This window comes from Crinia signifera, chromosome 1 (genome assembly GCF_055691185.1).
Source record: "Crinia signifera chromosome 1, ASM5569118v1, whole genome shotgun sequence".
Taxonomy (NCBI): domain Eukaryota; kingdom Metazoa; phylum Chordata; class Amphibia; order Anura; family Myobatrachidae; genus Crinia; species Crinia signifera.
The window spans coordinates 260,893,754-260,915,276 of record NC_139217.1 but is presented as its reverse complement, the minus strand read 5'-3'; the positions used below and the strand labels follow the sequence as shown (position 1 = coordinate 260,915,276).

The window sequence follows — 21,523 nt, the reverse complement described above, 5'->3', positions numbered from 1 at the left end:
AAGGATGTATAATTGGCATGTAACATGCTGAAGTCTGCCTCAGACCAGTGGCAAATGCAGGATTTTTGGAAGGGGGTTTCCAAATGTAATCCAAGATCTCCCACTCTGCAGCGCATTGGAGTAAGTATATGAGTGTGTTGGAGTGGTAACAGTCCTGAAAATTAATCTTTTTGTACACAGGATATTAAATAGTACAGATGGTCTATAGTACTGTATATAGGCTGTTTCAAACTTTTAAATAAGATAAGTGGTCAGGAAAAGGTTAAACATATAATAAATAAATACACAAACATAACAGAACTAGTGCTGCACTTTCTAAGCTCACAATCTCCCACTTTATGATAAGGCTCCTGTCTCTTCCTCCTAGCACAGGGCTGGGCAACACCGGCCCTCCAGATGTTAGTGAACTACACATCCCAGGATGCTTTGCATTAGTTTTGCTATGTGGCCATGCTGAAACTGATGCAAGGCATGCTGGGATGTGTAGTTCATCAACATCTGGAGGGCTGGTGATGCCCAGCCCTGTCCTAGCAGCTAGTGTGATGATGTCAGACTGGGTACAGGTGTGTGATCGTTACCTGATGTTTCCGTTTTCCTTTTGGTACTGCTTGGCTGCGACCTGCCTGCTTCACTCGCCTGCAATTCAGAGGGCGGAGGGACAAAGGCACCCTGGGATGGTAATACCCTAAAACAACCACACAGAATGGTCGCCACACATGAGGACGGTGATCAAAATAATTTAATTTACGGCAGGAGGGATCAAGAATCACCGCTATGAAAGGGGTTAAACAATTCAATAACAATGACACTGAAATGCAATAATTGGCAAAAAGATACATATAAAGACAATTCTCCTGTATGATATTGTGCGCAATGGGGTCACTGTGGCATTTGTAGGCCACACCTCACACAATACACTGCAATAATAAGTGCAATATACTGTTTCCAACAATGAATGCAATGAAAGACAAACAATAATAATGTCCTATGAAGAGGATACCGTGCGCGATGGTGCCATCTGTAACCTCTGCAGGCCGCAATTCGCACGGTATACTGCGTCACCAATATCACTATGCACTAGGACCACATTGCAAATAATTCTAACCATCAATCAAAAGACTTGCAATCACATTTAAATAAATGACAGTAATATGCCACAGATTATACCTTGTGTTAATAACAGTAAGTGTCCAGATACCAAAGAATAAGTCCCTGAACTGCGCAGTTCTACAATAGCACAAGGTACCTGTTGGGCCTAGGTGCACCGTAATTGAAGTAGCAACTACTGTAATGCAGAATTTGTAATCCAAGGCAAAGGGTGTCCAATACTGCGTGTGACTCAAATAAAAGGTCTCCAATAAATGGCCCACGTGATCACAGGACTAGGACTTAGGAAGTACAGGCCCTAATTGAAACAGGGGCAAGGGCTTGTCAGTGTGGGCATAGCATGACAGTTCCTGGGGTAATGGTGGGTGGCAAGTGTGAGTGGGGCAGTGTCAGGGTACCTGAGGCTCTGTTGCCAGCTCCTGTTGCTGACTCCTGCCAGTCACGACTCCATGTGCTGCAACACTCTGCTGGCTTCCTGCTGTTCCTGTTACTGCTGTGAGGCACAGGCCCTCCTGCCTTTATGCTGCCAAACAATGCTGGGGTCCTCTCTCTCTGGTCCCTACTGTCAGTCTGGGCACCTTCTCCCTGCAGACGCTGATCACTGCAGAACACTCCCCACATGCTGCTCCGCTTGGGATCTCTCTCTCTCAGCTCAGTCCTCCTGCTTACTCATTACACAGCAGGGGCTCTCCCTCTCTCTCCTTCCTGGCTCCTCTCACTGCACACAGCACACTTGTTACACTGAAATCTGCCCAGCAACAGCAGGGCTCTAACTTCCTGCTTCTCTCCCAGCACCTTGCCGGGTCCTAAAGTTCCTCCTGTCCTCTGTGCTGCTGCGGGGTAGCTGCCTAGCAACCCTCCAAAATCCTGTGTATTTTTAGGCAGCTTTGGCCACCAATGATTCTGTGACACAAAAAGGGGTACTCCAGTTCTGGCTTGTCACATGCTTCCCCGCTGGAAGAATGCCCGTCCGCGGGCATTATGGCTTAAGTAACAAAAGTACTGGTACAGTCTCTTATTTAGAAACAAAACATTAAAAGGTCACATTACCTTTAATCTGTGAAACATCTTTACATTTTGGCATAACATTAACACATTAACACATTTACATTCAGGGCGGGTTACCTAAGCCTGGTAAAAGCCTGTCAACTATGGGGCCTGGGTTGTGCAGAGGCATGTCCCCCATGGATTCCCTGCCCCTCCGCCTCAGGCAAGTCTTCTCTCATGTTCTTTGACTGCACCTTAAATCACTGCATGCGGTCGGCATGGAGCACGTGATTCCTCTTTTCCACTTTTCCTGGACCTGTTGATGGCCTGTTGTATCAAGCACAGGAATTCTTCTCCTGTAATCGCCCTACACTCCTGGTCATCACTAGGTTTTTCTTCTCTGGGACGGGTCTCAGACTTTTCAGCTGTGTTTGTGAATTCCGTAGTGGCCTCTGCTTTGGGCGGTGGCATAGCTGCCTCTGGGCTTTTGGGTTCCAATGGTTCTATTTTCTTTGTCACAGGCATGTGGGCCACAACTTCAGGGCATCTCTTCCGTTCAGCGGTACTAGCATCTGCCTGGTCACCTGTATCTCCCATTCTTGGGGTGTACTCGTGTTCGGTTCCAGGCCTCTCTTCTTTAGGCTGGGCCTTGGCCTTCTTTGCTTCCCTTGGGGTTTCTGCAGGGACATTAGGTTGAGACGGTGGCCTAATGTGCTCTGGAGGACACTGTGGTTTAATTGCATTTTCATGGCACTGTTGCACTGCCTCACTCTTACCCCGTATGTCTGGTCCCTCGCTTGTTTCTAGCCGTTCCTTTTGTATTGAGACTTTGGGTTCCGGTGGTCGTGGCGTCTGATCACGCTGGGGAGGATTGGTGCTAGGTCGGTCAATTTTGCCATGAACATCCTGTAATCCTCTTTCTCTCTGGCTGTGTTGACCATGCAGCTGGTGCCTGTATGGATCGTTGCAGTGTTGCGCAAAGCGTCGACCTTCACTGCGGTTTGTCACATATGTGCTGCCTCTCACTGCAGCACCACCGGGGCCTGTTACATTAGTCGCCTTGATGCCTCTTTTTCCATTGGTCAGTTCAAATTCAACCCATTCTCCGTTTCCTAGGCTTCGGAAGTATTTGTTCCTAGGGGTCTTCTGGATGCCAGTATAGTGCACATATATGGTTCTCCTATTGTCTGCCCTTATGAAGCCATAGCCACATGCTACACTGAACCACAATACCTGTCCGGTCAACTTTCTTGCTCTGACTCGCTGATCCTCAGTGTCAGGTGGTATTCTCGCTGTGGTCTGATTTTGCATGAGCTCTCGCGGACTTAGTGGCGGGTTTCTTTCCGAGGGTCGGTCCTCCTCGTTTAAAATGTCCTGATGACAATTTCTTTCGATATGTCTGCTCTGTCTGCATCTTCGGCATATCGGCCTGACCTCTTCGTTGAATTGATCGGTTGAGCTTCTTCCTGTTCCTCCAGCCACACTCCACCAAGGTCGGCCTCCTCTATCTCTTCTTGGACGCCATTCATTGTGTCTGGCTTCACTCTGTTCCAGCCTTTGCCCCATTTGGGCGAGGCCTAAGGCCAGCTCGGTGAGCTTGCTGTTGATGGCAGCCAATGGATCTGGGCCTGCTGGGGTTTGTGCTTCTTGGAGAACCGCTTCTCTCTTTCCACTAGCCCCCCTGTGTCCGACTTCGTAGTGGCCCTCCACATCTTCCTCTTCCACGTCCTCAGCGTCGACATTCAGGTCCCGTTCCAGTATTTGCAGAGCTGACTCTTTGAGCTCGGTGAACGTGCAGCCTCTTTCCTGCCGCTCCAACATTCGGAGTTGGGCGCGGATACTTTCTTCCCGTGCCCCTTCTACAAAGAGTCCTATGAGGATTTTGTCGGCTTGTTGTATCTCTCGAGGGTCTAGTGCCTGTACAGCCTTCATGGCCTCGTGCAGGCCCAGCGCAAAGTCGTGCAGCGTTTCACCCGGTTTCTGTTTCCTAGCGTACAGTCTACATTTCACTGCCGATATAGTCTTTGAGTCGAAGATCTTCGCAAGTTTCCCGAATATTTTGTCTACCGTCGATTTTTCATCCTCGGACCACGACTTGACTTCTCTCAGGGCAGAACCTTTTAGCTGTGCCATCAGGATCTCTATTCTCTGTTTCCCACTCAGATTGTACAATTCAAAAGTTGATTTCATCCTGTCCCGGAATTTTTTGAAAGTACTTGTACCTTGAGTACGTGTGTTTCCCGAGTACGTAGGCATCCATGCTGCACCAAAATAGTATGGCATTGTGATTGGTGCCGCCATCGCCATGGGTGCATTATTTCCTCTGGGGGGTGTTGGTAGCAGTCTTCGGCCTGACCTGGCTGGAGTTTGGGGTTCCGACATGTTGTCCGGTCCTGTTCGTAGACGCCAAGTGTGATGATGTCAGACTGGGTACAGGTGTGTGATCGTTACCTGATGTTTCCGTTTTCCTTTTGGTACTGCTTGGCTGCGACCTGCCTGCTTCACTCGCCTGCAATTCAGAGGGCGGAGGGACAAAGGCACCCTGGGATGGTAATACCCTAAAACAACCACACAGAATGGTCGCCACACATGAGGACGGTGATCAAAATAATTTAATTTACGGCAGGAGGGATCAAGAATCACCGCTATGAAAGGGGTTAAACAATTCAATAACAATGACACTGAAATGCAATAATTGGCAAAAAGATACATATAAAGACAATTCTCCTGTATGATATTGTGCGCAATGGGGTCACTGTGGCATTTGTAGGCCACACCTCACACAATACACTGCAATAATAAGTGCAATATACTGTTTCCAACAATGAATGCAATGAAAGACAAACAATAATAATGTCCTATGAAGAGGATACCGTGCGCGATGGTGCCATCTGTAACCTCTGCAGGCCGCAATTCGCACGGTATACTGCGTCACCAATATCACTATGCACTAGGACCACATTGCAAATAATTCTAACCATCAATCAAAAGACTTGCAATCACATTTAAATAAATGACAGTAATATGCCACAGATTATACCTTGTGTTAATAACAGTAAGTGTCCAGATACCAAAGAATAAGTCCCTGAACTGCGCAGTTCTACAATAGCACAAGGTACCTGTTGGGCCTAGGTGCACCGTAATTGAAGTAGCAACTACTGTAATGCAGAATTTGTAATCCAAGGCAAAGGGTGTCCAATACTGCGTGTGACTCAAATAAAAGGTCTCCAATAAATGGCCCACGTGATCACAGGACTAGGACTTGGGAAGTACAGGCCCTAATTGAAACAGGGGCAAGGGCTTGTCAGTGTGGGCATAGCATGACAGTTCCTGGGGTAATGGTGGGTGGCAAGTGTGAGTGGGGCAGTGTCAGGGTACCTGAGGCTCTGTTGCCAGCTCCTGTTGCTGACTCCTGCCAGTCACGACTCCATGTGCTGCAACACTCTGCTGGCTTCCTGCTGTTCCTGTTACTGCTGTGAGGCACAGGCCCTCCTGCCTTTATGCTGCCAAACAATGCTGGGGTCCTCTCTCTCTGGTCCCTACTGTCAGTCTGGGCACCTTCTCCCTGCAGACGCTGATCACTGCAGAACACTCCCCACATGCTGCTCCGCTTGGGATCTCTCTCTCTCAGCTCAGTCCTCCTGCTTACTCATTACACAGCAGGGGCTCTCCCTCTCTCTCCTTCCTGGCTCCTCTCACTGCACACAGCACACTTGTTACACTGAAATCTGCCCAGCAACAGCAGGGCTCTAACTTCCTGCTTCTCTCCCAGCACCTTGCCGGGTCCTAAAGTTCCTCCTGTCCTCTGTGCTGCTGCGGGGTAGCTGCCTAGCAACCCTCCAAAATCCTGTGTATTTTTAGGCAGCTTTGGCCACCAATGATTCTGTGACACAAAAAGGGGTACTCCAGTTCTGGCTTGTCACACTACTCTCTGGTGCGATGATTGAGCACTCAGATCCACAGACAAATAGCAGAATTAATAGGAAAATCTGCTGCCACTGGGCATGTGCAGCAGCTCCATTCTGCCATTTATACAGCATATGGAGGCCACTTTACAGGCTATGGGCATTGGGGCCTCCAAAGGCGGCATTGGCAGGAGTGAGGTGGCACAGTAATGCATCTCTCTTTCCTGAGTCCTGCTGCATAAGGAGGAACCTCGAAAGGACCTGTGCGGAGGCCAAACCCAGCTTGACTGAGTCAGTACGCCCATGTGTGTGTGCACCTGCACTTTATGAGAAGCGGCAAAGGTAGGAAAAAAGCAGACATCACTCATTATGAGCTGTATATGGGGAGTGCACAGCGGTCAATATATGGAATATATAACATTGTAAAAAGATACTTTGAACTGAGAGGGGAGCAGGGACATAAAGTTGTGTTTGCATACAGAGAAAATATTGCTTCAAATCTGTATCTGAACATGGACATTGCTTGATTGCTCATTATGCTGTATATAGGGAGTGCACAGCTGTGACTACTGTATATGGAATATATAACATTGTAAAATCATACTTTGAACTGTTCTAAATGTACACACTACTGTACTGTACTTATAACCTACAATGATTTTCTCTGGAATGTACTTCTCACACACCTTTCATCTATGCCTTATCACTAGTTGTTTATTACATACTGTACTCCACTCATTAGCCCTACAGAAGGAACCGATACTAGGTGGTTGTTTTTCAAATTTCTTCATATTCTGTTTCCTAATCCAATATTTTACTTCATTACATAAGAAAGGTGTTTGGGGGTATCTTGGTCCCATAGGTACAGTAGCTTGTTTTCTGACACTCGTATAAGATATTATTGATACAGTATGCACCCTGCGGTATCTCACTGACAGCAAGTTCTGTTTGCAATGGAAAATCTTCACCCCTATTATTGTAAATACTGAAGTTCCTAAAAATTACTTTATGTACCCCAAAATACAAAGAAAGGCTACATGGGCGTAACTAGACCTATTGGGGCACCAAATCTAAATTTTGACTGCTCCCCCCCCCCCCCACATTGGTCAAAATGCAATAGGTCTACACAAGCAAACGGTCTGTACGCTCACATGCGAATTCACATGCAAGCTCGATGTTTTGCATATGCGCATGTGCAGCCGCATTTTTGCGCATGTGCACGCGGCAACGGCGTACAAACTGTTTACCGGGTGCACGCACCCAACAATGCGGATGGTAGGCGGGGCATGGGGTGGCAGGCCGGGGTATTCGCCCATGGAAATGCCCAACCTTTCATTAGCTTTTAGCTTTCCCATGAAAATGCTTGGCGTTCCCATGGTTATCGCCAGGGGTGGGCAGCTGACATCACCATTTCAGTCCGAAAGTGTGCGCATATAGGTGACCTGAGAGTCGCTTGATATATGCGTGCATGCACTGCACCACATCTTTCAATGGTCGGTGACCATCGAAAGATGTGGGTGTTCCCCTGCAGCCTGCGAATGGATGTTTATGTTAAACATCCATTCGCAGCCAATGCGTGCGAACACATGCTGCAAAAAAATGCTGCTTGAGTGTCGGCCAAGCTTTTCGCAGAAACTAATTTGCAGCATTTGCAAATCAACCAGAATAACCCCCTATGATCCATTCCCCTATGGAATACCCTTTGGTTATATTTATTGACAATGTGACATCTTCTGTATATGAACTTAGATCTTCTAGCTGTCTTCCAGGGTATGCTATACTTGGGATCTCAGCGTTATCTGCATCGGGATCTGGCCAGTAGGAATATTCTCGTAGAGGATCCAAATCATGTGAAAATTGGAGACTTTGGACTAACAAAGATCCTACCACAAGATAAAGAATACTATGTGGTTCGAGAGCGAGGACAGAGCCCCATTTTCTGGTAAGAGAAAGCACAAAAACAATATGTGAAGACCAGAGAGGCTCATTTCCAGATGGACTTACTGAATATTAAGTGTTTCACACAAGATGGGGGGGGGGGGGGGGGATTAAGTGTTTACGCCACTGGCTTGGTGCAATTGTTCCCGTGGACAAGAATAAAAATAAAAATTAAAAGACGTGCAATGTTCAGCTGGATACTGGTATCAATAATCACAGATGTATGTACTGTATATAAGAAATAGGTTTAAAAAATTATATACTGTAGCTGTATCAGCAGATAATAATGGTGGGTACATGTGTAGTTTCACGGCGCCAGCTACTTCTGGGTTCTACGCTCGCCACAAACTATGTTAAAAAAAGTAATTTAACTCCATGCCAACATGGATAGTTCATACCTCCACTATCCATGTTGGCATGGAGTTGATTATAAATAGCGTGGCGAGCGTAGCGAGCCACCGAGCCCGCAGCGTGGGCGAGTGAAACTACACAAGTACCTGAAGATGACTGGCAATTCTGGATACGGACCTATCCTGTAAGTCACAGGTTATTACTGCTGAGTTTTAACCCTTTGATTGACAAGTGAATTTGTCAAAAATGGTGCAAAAATTGCCAAGGAAACATTTTTATTCATCATAATGACCTGTAATGTTTACCATATATATTTTAGTCACTTTCAAATTTGCCAATTAACGCACTTCTTAAAATCTATTCTTTGCCGCAAATTCGCATATTTAATGAGGTGCGTATTCCGGGCAAAAAAGTGCGATTACGTGCGATAATGTACAAATTTTAGTCATGAAAATTAGCGATTTTTCGGCATGAAAATGTGCAAATTTGAGGAAATGTGCGGAATTGTGTTTAAAAAAAAAAATAGTGTGGGGTCCCTCCTCCTGAGCATAACCATTGAGCCAGACCTGGTTAAATCCGGGGGACAAAAAGCATAGGGGTCCCCCCTATTTCTGAAACCAGCCCCGGACTCTTGGACCGGTACTGGTTCCAAAAATATGGGCGATAAAAAATCTGGGGGTCCCCCGTATTTTGAAACCAGCACCGGGCTCCATCAGCCAACGATGTAAAGCCACAGCCGGTGGACACTTTTTACATAAGGTCCCCCCGGCCGAAATATGAGCACCGTGGCTGATCTTTATTTCCGTCTGCGTCACCCAAAGAGGGGGCAGGTGCTGACATCACATGATGTTATCCGTCCTCCCCAGCAGGCATCGTCCCGTCCACATTCCACTTACCGAGAGAAGGAATCCTGCTTCAGGACATTAAAATGTTAGGCGGTATGGCTAAAAAGAGGATGAGAGAGAAGGTTAGGATCCTGTATATTGCCTCCTTATCATGGGGGTTGCGAACACAAAACCTTCTAGTCCAGTGGTTGGTCCTCAGGACCCCAAACAGCCTCTGGTCACCCAAAAGATGCACAGGTTTCTCACTAACACATTTTCAAAGATTCACGGGAGAGCTGATTGTGTCACATGCGATTCTGTGACCTGAAAAACATGAACTCTTTGACATCCTGAGGAACAAGTTTGAGAATTTCTGTGAACTGAGAGAGTATATTTAGTCCATAGTGTCCACATACTGTATATATTAATTGTATGTACCTTTGTGTGAGAATACTAATAATTATTTACTACCATACAGTAAACCATAGGCTTTCAGTTTGGGCATAATGACCTGTAATTAATGCATGTTTAGTCATTATACCTGTGTTTGTGTACTTCTCAGGCATGCCCCTGAGTCCCTCTCAGACAATGTTTATTCCCGTGAGTCAGATGTCTGGAGTTTTGGGGTACTCCTTTATGAACTCTTCACTTACTGTGAAAGAAGCTGCAGCCCATCAGTAGTAAGTGTTTGAGACTCCCGTCAATGTTCGGTCATCATTTTTTGATCAAAATTGTTTTCCTAATACAGCAAAAATCAGTAACTAAAGTCGGTTGCAACAGTTCATGATGAAACATGAGTCTTTCCCTTTCCCAGGAGTATCGCCGTATGATGGGTCCACACAATTCCCAGCAAACGGTTTGTGCGCTTGTAGAACTATTAAGAGATAAGAAAAGGCTGCAGGCTCCCCCAAGCTGTCCAGTACACGTAAGCTCCTACACCTAATGCTCTCTACATATCATCTGAATAACCTTTTACTGTATATTACTTAGTTCTCATCAGGGGTGCCGACAGTTCATCTGGGCCCTGGTAAAATTAGGGTGTGTGGCCAACGAGAGGAGGCATGGCCAACAGAGGAAGCATGATCAGGCCTCCTAAGAAGAAAATAGAGAGAGAGAAAATTTGATTAGTTGGTACACCCCAAAGCAGGGAGATGGAGAGGACAGGCTGACGCTGCAGCTGCACTGAGCAGTGTGTGCTGGGGTGGAGAAAGACTGCTGCAGCAGCAGTTAGCTCTCTCTCACTCCTTGTAATGGAGGAGGGACTCTGGCCCCTCTAACAATCCTTGGCCTGGGTGAAGCATACCCACCCCTGGGTACAGGGATGGCGACAGGGGGGCTCCAGGGGGTCATCTGTACTGGGCCCCAAGCTTGTAAGGGGCCCCAAGGTTCTGAGGGTCTCAGGGGCTGTAAGCATGGCTGCAGCAGTGCAGTAACTAGCAATGGCTTATAAAGGCACCTGCCTGGATTCCTGTAAGGGTACTTGCCTGGAACACCCCTCCGGTATTAGTGAATATTAATTATGTTTCTTTTGTAACAATAAAAAAACACATTCAATATGTAGTGTACTAAAAATGTTGTGCTCAAGGGGGTGGGGTATTGGGCCCCCAGATATATCAGTGTACCGGGCCACAAGATTTCTGTTGCCAGCCCTACCTGGGTAAAGAGTACACATTCCCCTCTCAGTGCCACTGACGCTTGTGCGTCTCAGTAATTCTTTCAGCAGGGTATGGCAACCCTGCCTGTGTCCGCTTCAGGGAGATGGGGATAGGGGTTCGGTAGCACGTGTATCTCGTGCACAAAGAGGGGTGCGGGCGCAAGTGCGTCTCATGCACAATAAAGGACGCATTTGCCAGTGCTCCATGTTACATACTGGCAAATGCCTCCTTTTCAAACCAGCGTCCTCCCGACCTGTACATACCCCCACTATCCATGTCGGTGCGGAGTTGATGTTATAAGCCCGAAGCGTGGCGAGCGCAACGAGCCCCGCGAGGGGACATAGATTACTTGACGTGTATTCCACGACCGCTCACCACGCTTCAGGCTCGGTGGCTCGCTTCGCTCACCACACTTTATAAAATCAACTTCCCACCAATGTGGATAGTGGTGGTATGAACAGGTTGGGAGGATGTGTAACGCCTCCCCTTGCAGGGCTTGATGCGCTCGCCACACTTCGGGCTGGCGTGGATAGTGGGGGTGTTTAAAGAAAACATTCACACCTGGCATATCATACATCTGAAACAGTAATGACGACATGTGTTAGCTGGCAACTGGATTTTAGTGAACAATAAACAAGAAAAATACCAATGAACAATGTTCAATAATAGCAAATAGCAAGTCCAAGAAACTATAAAAACAGTCATTCTTCACTCTCTGCATTCCCTTCAAATGCAGCTGATGTTGACGCAGCTGCGTCATCATTTGTGTCGAATGATTTGTTGACCATTGGGACCAGAGTTAGTGTGTGTAAAATGCACAGGAAAGCGTTCTCTGCACCAAGGGTTTTGCGCCAAATAAACTCTTGCAGGTAGGAGTCAAGGGGAAGTGCCCCTCTGTCTCTTGCTCCTCCACTTGCTAGAGCCCCAGAGCCTTTCAATGTTTTGGGTATGAGCCTCAGTGTCTGGGTCCACGAAATTGTAGCGGTGGTTGACGTGCGCATGATGGTACCCCGCCTGCGCCTACAGTCTGAGTATATGGTGGTACCCGGTTCAATATGCATCTGGATGGCGGACATCAGGGTGCTGGCATCACGGCTGGCCACTGGTGTTACGAAACATTTACCTGTCTCACGGGATATGCCACCAAAGAGCCACTGCTGAGGCAAGATGCGTCCAACATGATTTTTGCGCTGGACAAATAAACTTTCATCCACCTGAACAATTCTGCCAGGCCAGCCAATCCGGCATTGGGGCTGCAACATCAAATCGAGGGTACACGTCTCCCACATAAGGTTATTATAAATCACAGCATTTTGGTGATGACAAAATTTAATGCTGGTTAGCTCCTCTGCCCAAATAAAATATAAAGCACAGAAGGGTCATAAATGTCAGGTGACATCCGTGAAACCATTGTGTGGCCCAGACACTGACCTTGCCACAGCTTCTTATGTGGCAGCGCCACATATGCTCCTTTACATTAAGCCTCATAGGATGCCTGTTGACACAGGTCTGTGTCTCTGGCAGCAAGTGGTGGCGTTGTAAAAACTCCACGACTCCTCCGTCTGCGGCAGGTTAAAGATGGTTAATGCTGCGGAAGCCATAACTAACACAATGTGATAAGTGGTGAGACAATGCTGACTGACTATGCAAACTACGTAAGCTCCGGCTAGCCGCGCTGCGGTACGCTGATTCTGACAGGGACGCTACGCTGACTACATAAATTGCCGCCGTGAAACTACACAAGTACCTCATTTTAATAGTGCATTTAACATTATGACTTACAGCATTGATAGAATGTCTCCATATTATTTTTCTTCTAGTTCTATTTTTTCCCAGCCTTCTTTAAATCATTTATGTAAACCTGTGCGTCCCTTCATTTCAGGTGTATGAGATGATGTTCTCCTGCTGGTCCTTCCTCCCCTGTGAGAGACCAACATTTAGTGACCTGGAAAAACAGTGCGAGAGGTTCCGGAAATTGTGCAAGAGTTTGTGAGCTTAAAACTAGTGTGTACAAGGTGTGGCTATTAAATAATGAGACTGTTCTTGTAAATATATGCCATAATGTGTTAAAAGGGAGTGGGGGCACATTGTCCTTGGACTACCAGAAAAAGGTTATGATAGTCGCACAGATATTGTAGTTTGCTGTTACACAACATTCAAAGAAGTTTTTCCCATGCATCGTACAAATGCTTCATTCAAAAGTAGGTCCAGCAACAAAGTGAGACGTGCTGGCCAAGCAACGCAGCCTCCCGGCACTGCAGGGATGTCTGATGATACAAAGCCACGCCCCCATTTAGAATCGAAAATAGGGACAATAAGGAGGTATGGCTCCACCTCGTATGCAAATCAGTTGTACAGCTAAACCATTATCTGATCATTTAACTTTACCTTATCGACTTGTGAATACAGTTTGAGTCTCCCTTATCTAAAATGCATTAGGTTGTGTAGTGGAACAACAAGTCCCAGCATACAGGGCTTTAAACGGGCTGGGATTTGTAGTCCCACTGCATGACCAATGTGAAAATAAAAACACAGACACAATCGCTCACCCACACACCCACACACACATATATTATTACTCACCTTGCCACGCTACCCCGCAGATCCCTTCACTTCTGCAGTTGGCATCTCCCTGTTATAGAGAGGGGAATCCCAGTAACGTCAGCCACTGGCACTTGCCTCACCAAATCAGAGATGACCTCCAATGGCGTTCCCCAACTGATTGGATCTCTACATGGAGATGGCTACATCCAATCAGGATTGAGGTGGATATTCAGGGATGCCATAATTCAAAAAAGTTTGGGAACCATGGCCTTATACACATGACCTGAAGGTAATTTTACACAATATTTTAATAATTTTGTACATTAAAAAAAGTTTGTGTACATTGAACCATCAGAAAGGACATGTGTCTCTATTCTATACAGTAATATTCCAGATTAAAAATGTTGGATCCGGGAGACTCAATTTTTATAATACCTGTAAATATTAAAACATGCAAACATTTACACACAGATAAGTCAGATATATGATCTACAGTACACCTTTTTTCTTTTGGCTTCCTTTGAATTTTAGAAATATTTTGGTACTTGTGTATTATCACGGCACTCATCGCATGCCACTAATTAAGGTATGTGATGGCATGCAATGGCATGCGATGGGACCCGATTTGAGCCTTTTCCCGGGCGTGAGCATACAATTTTAATATTGCGTTACATTGCATGCGATGCGATGCGACGCGATCATGCCCGATTTGGGCTTATTCCCATGTTAAATGCCCCCCAGACCCGATTTTTAATTGTATACCCACCCTGATGGGTAATGACTATGTTAAATGCCCACCCATTGTTAACGTCACCCCACTATTAACGCCAACCTGAAGCGTGGCGAGCGCAGCAAGCCCGTGAGGGGCGACGGTACGCAGCGAGCCCTGCAAGGGGACGCGGAATATATGTGAAGTCATCCGCGTGGATAGTGGGGGTATGAAAAGGTCGGAGGACGCGTACCGCCGGCGCTCGCCACACTTCTGGTTGGCGTTTATAGTGGAGTGGCGTTAACAATGGGGGGGCATTTAACATAGTCATTACCCATCAGGGTGGGTATACAATTAAAAATCGGGTCTGCGGGGGCATTTAACATAGGAATCAGGCATCTGGGTGCCTGTGCAATTAAAAATCGGGTCCAATCGCGTCGCATCGCATGCGACGCAATTTTTTGGTTGTACAATGCCCTACGATGGAAAAGGTGGGCGCCGTGATAATACACAGGTACCAATATTTTTACTTATGAAAATAACATGAATTACAAGTGAATAGGTGTGTGCTATACTACCATGAATCTACTTGCACAACTTGCACAATTGAACACAAATAATGTACATGATAACTTTCATGTGGAATACTCATTGTATAATAAAAAAAATAAAAATTCATAAAACAAATTGAATGGTTTCAGCAATATTTCTTCCTAGACATACCAAACAAAAACATGTTAAAGGCCAAAAGAGAATTATATATTTTAGTTTCTAGTTTCTTAATATCTTTCCCAAGCTTTGAAGGTCACAATGTTCCAGATGCTATTAGTTATTGAAGTCAGTAAAATTAGTGTGCATTTTGCAAACATTTGCACTTTAGAAATTTTCATACTCAATTCACATGATGATCATGCAATGTGGAATCTCCGAACTAAAACCGAACACATTCAGCATGAATCGCTAATCATGGAATCTGTTTGATTATCATATGACTACATGTGCGCAGTGTTGTCATTGCGCTGGTGCGGCGTGGTGGAAGCCAATGTTTAGGGGTGGAAACATGGCATTTTTTGGGTGTGTTTGTCAAAATGCAGGCGCGCCAAGATGTTTTTTGGGTGGATCTCTGACGTCAGCGAAGACCATTACTGCTTTTTTAGCAGATTAGTGGAAACCCTAGACTGGCGCAGATGGAAAACAACTGTTTGTTGGTTTGCTTTTGCGAATGGATCTGCAAATTCATCACTGCAGTATATGCGATGCATTCGCAATTTTGAAAGGAGCAGAATTTTTTCTTTATATCAGCAGTGACTTCTTTATATCAGCAGCGATTCTTTATCTAGCGATCCATGCCGAATTAGGCACACAATTTGTTGGTGTCTGCAATCGCATAAACCTGAATAACTGGCAAACATTTTATGGAGAGATGGCACTGAAAGATTTGATATACTTAGGCTGAAATGCCCTTTGACCCTTCAGATCTACTCCAAACCTCAATTACCAAACATTCTCTTCCAGCTCATACCTACCGTGTCTATTTTTCCCCTATGTCCCTTGAATGTTCAATGGAATAGCCACCACGCTTGTTTTGACGGCATATTCTACCATCTTGCCCATCTACCCTTTCAATGATCATGCGCCCACCATATGTCACCACCTTATCTATGTTGTACAGATATTTAAAGATTTCTTGGATGTTTAAGGCAGCACCCGCATAACGAGCAATACATTTTGAGAAAAATATTGGAGTTATTTTAACTTGAATGAAGCAATATGTCTGTTCAGATATATTGTTTGCTATTTTTTTGTTTATCAATTCACTGCCTCTCTATTATGTAATTGGGCCCACTTCAGACCTGTACACAGGGCTGCAAATTCACAGCCCTGACGATTATGGAAAGACAGCATGTGCACATACATGTGGCTCCCCTGTGAACAAAGCTGGCTGTTTACAAGATAATTGACAGGCGGCAGGCATTTGTGGGCAGCCCCCTGGCTATTTCTGGGAGTGCGCCGAAAAATGCATACGGTTTCTGCCTGTTGGGAGGGACCGATGCTGATGTCAGTAGTGGCCTCGTTCTCCTCACTGCCATTGCAGCACAGCGTAAGTCTTAGCTTACACAGGGGAGGGGAATCCATTCGATGGTGAATGATTATGAATGGATTTCCCTTTCTTTGCAAAGCTGCAATCGCATCTGCAACCGTGCACAATTACACTGTGGTGGGGATGGTGGCTAAATGAGCTGCAAAAAGTTGCAGCCCAGAGATCAGGTATGAATCAGGCCCTTTGTATTAACTGCATTTCACTACTGTATTACCAGATGTAAACAAAGCACATGCATGCATATGCTGTATCTTTTGTGAAGTTGCCATGAGAATTTGTTTGCGAAGTCACGGCGTAGGGAGGGCGGAGCCAATGGAGCACACGCTCCGGGCACCGATGGGGCGCAGGGCACCGCCCCCCTCCGCAAGTGAGCTGGAGTCCTGCCCTGCACTCAATAATTCACATACAACATACTACTAGTAAGCGCAGTGGGCAGCGTGCGCCGGCAGCTGCCCTGCCTGGCGCCTACCCTGCTCACCCGGTCCCTGCCAGCGCGAAACCGATGACGTCACGAACATCATGGTGACTCTCTTCTACCTGGCCAAGCTGCTGCTGCTGCTCGGGCCGGCTCCCGGGCAGTGCAACGAAGTGCAGCAGAAATAAGGAAGACTCTTCCCAGACCAGTCCCCTGCTACACAGACTCGCTCCCTCCTCCCTGGCTGCAGCAGCGTCATCATCCTTCCCAAGCGCAGGCTGTAGCCTGGAGGAGGAGGAAGTTTTCTACTGCCGTGCCGCCCTGCTGTGCTGAATATATATCTCTCCCAAGGTGATTTTTTTTTGTTTTTTTTTATAAAGATAAATAATTATGGTAATAAACATTAGAGATGTGCGGGCTCGGATTCCTCAGATCCGAGCCAGCACGGACGTCATCAATCCGGGCCCGGATACGAGCAGCGCTCGGCGCTTCCCGCCTTACTCGAATCCGGGCGCACAGGCAAAACGTCATCGCCCGGCGTCGGATTCTCGCGAGATCACGGAACACTTAAATTCCGCAACCTCGCGCCGCCATCTTCACTCCAATCTCGGAGAAGGGTAGGGAAGGGTGTGCTGCTGCTGTGTGTGGTCTCTGCTGGGGCCCGTGCTGCTGTGTACTGTGTCTCTGCTCAGTGATCAAGACATCACCATTGCAAGGATGACTGGTGCTGTGTTCTGTCTCTCCTTTGTGCTGGGGCCTGCCTCTGCTGAGTCTGCTCCTGTATAGTCAGTCACAGTGTGATAGTCCACTGGTGCTGCTAGTGCCACTGCCTGCCCTGCACTGCCTAGTGTCTGCTGCAGTCTGCTCTCTGCTGTTGCCACTGGCTAGTGCCTACCAGTACCTATTGCAGTATATAATTCCAGTGTGCTGTTGCCCCTGGCTATCAGTACCTATCACAGTATATAATTCCAGTCTGCTGTTGCCGCTGGCTACCAGTATTATTTATCACAGTATATAAATCCAGTCTGCTGTTTCCACTGGCTATTAGTATTTATCGCAGTATATAATTCCAGTCTGCTGTTGCCGCTGGCTACCAGTATTATTTATCACAGTATATAAAAATCCAGTCTGCTGTTTCCACTGGCTACCAGTATTTATCGCAGTATATAATTCCTGTCTGCTGTTGCCGCTGGCTACCAGTATTATTTATCACAGTATATAAAAATCCAGTCTGCTGTTTCCACTGGCTACCAGTATTTATCGCAATATATAATTCCAGTCTGTTGCCACTGGCTACCAGTATTTATTGCAGTATATAATTCCAATCTGCTGTTTCCACTGGCTACCAGTACTATCAGTCCAGGGGTGCCCACATGTGTGCTGTATCCATCCAGGGGTGCCTACATGTGTGCTGTATTTGTCCAGGGGTGCCCCCATGTGTCCTGTATCAGTCCTGGGGTGCCCGCATGTGTGCCGTATAATTCCAGGGGTGCCCCATGTGTCCCATATCAGACCAGGGGAGCTGCCCTTTTTTTTAATGAAAATAAAATTAAGGTGTTTTTTGTTTTTTTACTGCAAGGGCTGTTAAATGCGCTGTAGTCCAGGGGTGAGCCAAGAGTGCTGTATAATTCATGGGGTGTTGCTAAGTAAGGTGTGCTGCTCTTTTTTATAATTAAAAGAATACACATTTTTATTTTTACTGCAGGAATTTGTCTGCCGTATAATTCCATGCCTGCCGCCATGTGTGCCGTAACAGTCCAGGGGTGCCGCCATCTGTGCCGTATAATTCCATGTGTGCTGTATCAGGTCAGGGGTGCCATCATCTGTGCCGTATAATTCCTGGGGTAAGCTAAGTCTGCCGTATAATTCATGGGGTGCTGCCAAGTGTGCTGTATTAGTCCAGGGGTGATGCTAAGCGTGCCATATCAGTCCAGGGGTGATGATAGGTGTGCCGTATCAGACGAGGGGGGATGCTAAGTGTGCCATATCAGTCCAGGGGTGATGCTAAATGTGCGTATCAGTCCAGGAGTGATGCTACCTGTGCCATATCAGTCCAGGGGTGATGCTAGGTGTGCCGTATCAGACTAGGGGGGATGCTAAGTGTGCCATATCAGTCCAGGGGTGATGCTAAATGTGCCGTATCAGTCCAGGCGTGATGCTACCTGTGCCATATCAGTCCAGGGGTAATTCTAGATGTGCAGTATCAGCCTAGAGGGTATGCTAAGTGTGCCATATCAGTCTAGTGTTTGTGCCGCACACTTGTGTGGCTTATCATAGTTATCCAGCTACCTCGGTGCAACCTTTTGCCCTAAAAACAATATTGTAAGGTGTGAGCTGTTCAGAATAGACTGTAAATGAGTGTAAATGAATGTTATTGAGGTTAATATAGCGTAGGAGCAAAAAAAAATAAAAAATTCTGCGATTTTAGCAGTTTTTATGCTTTTTTAACAAAAAAATCAGAACCCAAAACCCAAGAAATCCAAACACAAAACACTTAGGAGGTGTTTTGGCAAAACCCATTAGAACCCAATACCTCAAGGTAATCAGAACCCAAAACCCAAAACCCAAAACCCGAAAAGTGGCCGGTGCACATCTCTAATAAACATGGGGTCTGGGAGTTTGGTGGGGCCCGGGGGAGGGGTGGTGGTGGTGTTTGGGGTGTGAATCTTTGTTATACAGTATGTGTCTTATATAGCGCAGCAGATTCCGTTACAGTGTCTAATATAGTGCAGCAGATTCCGTAACAGTGTTTTATATAGCGCAGCAGATTCCGTTACAGTGTCTTATATAGCGCAGCAGATTCCGTTACAGCTTCTTATATAGCGCAGCAGATTCCGTTACAGTATCTTATATAGCGCAGCAGATTTCGTTACAGCTTCTTATATAGCGCAGCAGATTCCGTTAGTGTTTTATATAGCGCAGCAGATTCTGTTACAATTATATAGCGCAGCAGATTCCGCTACAGCGTCTTATATAGCGCAGCAGATTCCGCTACAGTGTCTTATATAGCGCAGCAGATTCCGCTACAGTGTTTTATATAGTGCAGCAGATTCCGTTACAGTGTCTGATATATTTCAAATGTAACATGCCAACAAAAGTTAGCCATGCCCCCAATTCATTACCGGGGGGGGGGGGGGGGTATATGCCCTTGCTTTGGGCACCATGGCACCTAGCTACACCGCTGGTGAAGTGATTGACTGTAAGAAACCATGGGCCTTATTTAGCTTGGGGAGCCATAGGTGGAGTAATTGTGGATGGGCAGGACCCATCGTGCTCATGTGCAGGACAGGTCCTGTGATTGCTATAGCAAAACTGCGAATAACTCTGCCTGAGTGACAGACAGAGGTGTTCGCAGGGAGGGATGGGGTGGGGCAGCCAGCATTTATGGAAACGGGGGCGTCTCGCCCAGCGGTGGCTCTTACCTCTGTCGTGATGTGGGCCTCCCCTCCACTGTGCTCGTGGTCCCCACTGATGCCACCGCCAATCCCGCCGCGTGGGGTGGTGCATGCACAGTAGCATGGACCAGATGCACTAAGTTTCAAAAGTGATAAGATGGAGAGTGATAAACAGCCAGCCAATCAGGTCCTACCTGACATTTTTCAAACACAGTCTGTGACAGGACAGATAGAAGCTGATTGGCTGATTCTTTATCACTCTCCATTTTATCACTTTTGAAAGCTTAGTGCATCTGGCCCTCAATGAGCTGCTTTTGTAGCAGCCCCCAGTGACATATTCATGGTCCCGGGTCCGGCACATGCACATTATAGAGTAGTGGCGTCCCGGGGGGGAGGGAACACCTCCCAATGGGACTGCCTTGGGTGACTGGTAGGTTGGACTTCCAATGGCAAGTCACTACCAGTCACAGTGATGCCATAGCAGTCTCTCAGACTGCATCTGGCTTCACTTAGGCAGAAAACAGTGGCAGATTTTACTTGGGGGTGGGGGAGGGGCGCGATTCAGACCTGTGCACAGGGCTGAATCTCTAAATTCTCTAAAGCAGAAGTGCGGTAAAAAACTGTGCTGGACCCATCGACATTGTTTATATATATATATATATATATATATATATATATATATATATATATATATATATATATATATATATATATATATATATATATATGGGGAAAACTGGCAGAGTCCAGTTGAAATGGCTGTCAGGTACAGCTGCTGTTTGTTGCTTCTGCACATCATGGAATAAAAACCTCTTTCTTCATCTGCTGCTGAGTGCCAGTCTGGATTCTTCCCTGTGTGTGGGGGGTATATATAGCAATGTAGTAGGGGCGGCACTCCAAGCAGATGGTTTAAAACTAAACAGTTCAGCAATGATGCGGTGCCCTCCAGTATGTGACAGTGTTGTTGACACCGATGTATGGTTGTGGGGGACGGCGGCACTCGCAACATGAAGACACAGGAGACCACTTTCTCACAACGTTTCGGGGCTGTGTTGCCCCTTTATCAAGTGCAAAAATATATATATATTGTGTGGCAAAAATTTTTTGGGAAAGCCACCAGTTGACCCACTTAAAAAGATGAGAGAGGTCTGTAATTTCCATAACATAGTTATTACTTCAACTGTGAGAAACAGAATGTGGAAAAAAACCTAGAAACTTACATTGTATGATTTTTAAACAATATTATTATATAATATATTCTTGCCGAAAATAACAATTTGGACAATCAAAAAGTTAAACTCAATAAACTTTACAGTTAAACTTTTGTAATATAACCTCGGTTGGCAATTACAGAGGTCAAACGTTTCCTGTAGTTCTTGACCAGGTTTGCACATACACTGTAGGACAGTGGTTCCCAATCTTTTTCGAATCACGGCACCCTAGAGTATCAGAATTTTTCCACGGCACCCCTAGGCCCCCATAAAATTAAGTAGATTGTGTTTATATGTACTTCTTAGATTCTGTTATGTGGCAAAGGACAGGATTTGCTTCTGTTTGTACACATATTTTAAAAATTGGCAGCCAACAGCACT

At 46.2% G+C, this 21,523-nt stretch overlaps 2 protein-coding genes across 3 annotated transcripts in view; one reads left to right on the top strand and one right to left on the bottom strand.

Annotated features, from left to right (window-relative positions):
• The window catches only part of JAK3 (Janus kinase 3), a 97,342-nt gene extending 83,265 nt beyond the window's left edge, over positions 1-14,077 (top strand). Inside the window, exons 22-25 of the mRNA XM_083181765.1 lie at positions 7,769-7,941; positions 9,675-9,792; positions 9,927-10,037; positions 12,650-14,077. Of these exons, the coding sequence (XP_083037891.1) occupies positions 7,769-7,941; positions 9,675-9,792; positions 9,927-10,037; positions 12,650-12,760 (513 nt within the window). The 3' untranslated portion in view covers positions 12,761-14,077. The remainder of the gene's footprint in view (positions 1-7,768; positions 7,942-9,674; positions 9,793-9,926; positions 10,038-12,649) is intronic.
• LOC146074058 (uncharacterized) lies at positions 546-5,998 on the bottom strand. Of its 2 annotated transcripts, none has more exons than XR_014473356.1 (2): positions 1,506-5,998; positions 546-685 (listed from the first exon to the last, which is right to left on the bottom strand). XR_014473356.1 is itself a non-coding variant. In XM_083181782.1 (2 exons), exon 2 carries the CDS (start codon positions 4,474-4,476, stop codon positions 2,350-2,352), a length of 2,127 nt encoding a protein of 708 aa, XP_083037908.1. In that variant the 5' UTR covers positions 4,477-4,652; positions 5,473-5,998; the 3' UTR covers positions 546-2,349. The 2 variants fall into 2 exon arrangements, 1 of the variants encoding a protein (XP_083037908.1); XM_083181782.1 differs by having other exon boundaries at positions 546-4,652; positions 5,473-5,998.
• Positions 14,078-21,523: the final 7,446 nt, after the last annotated feature.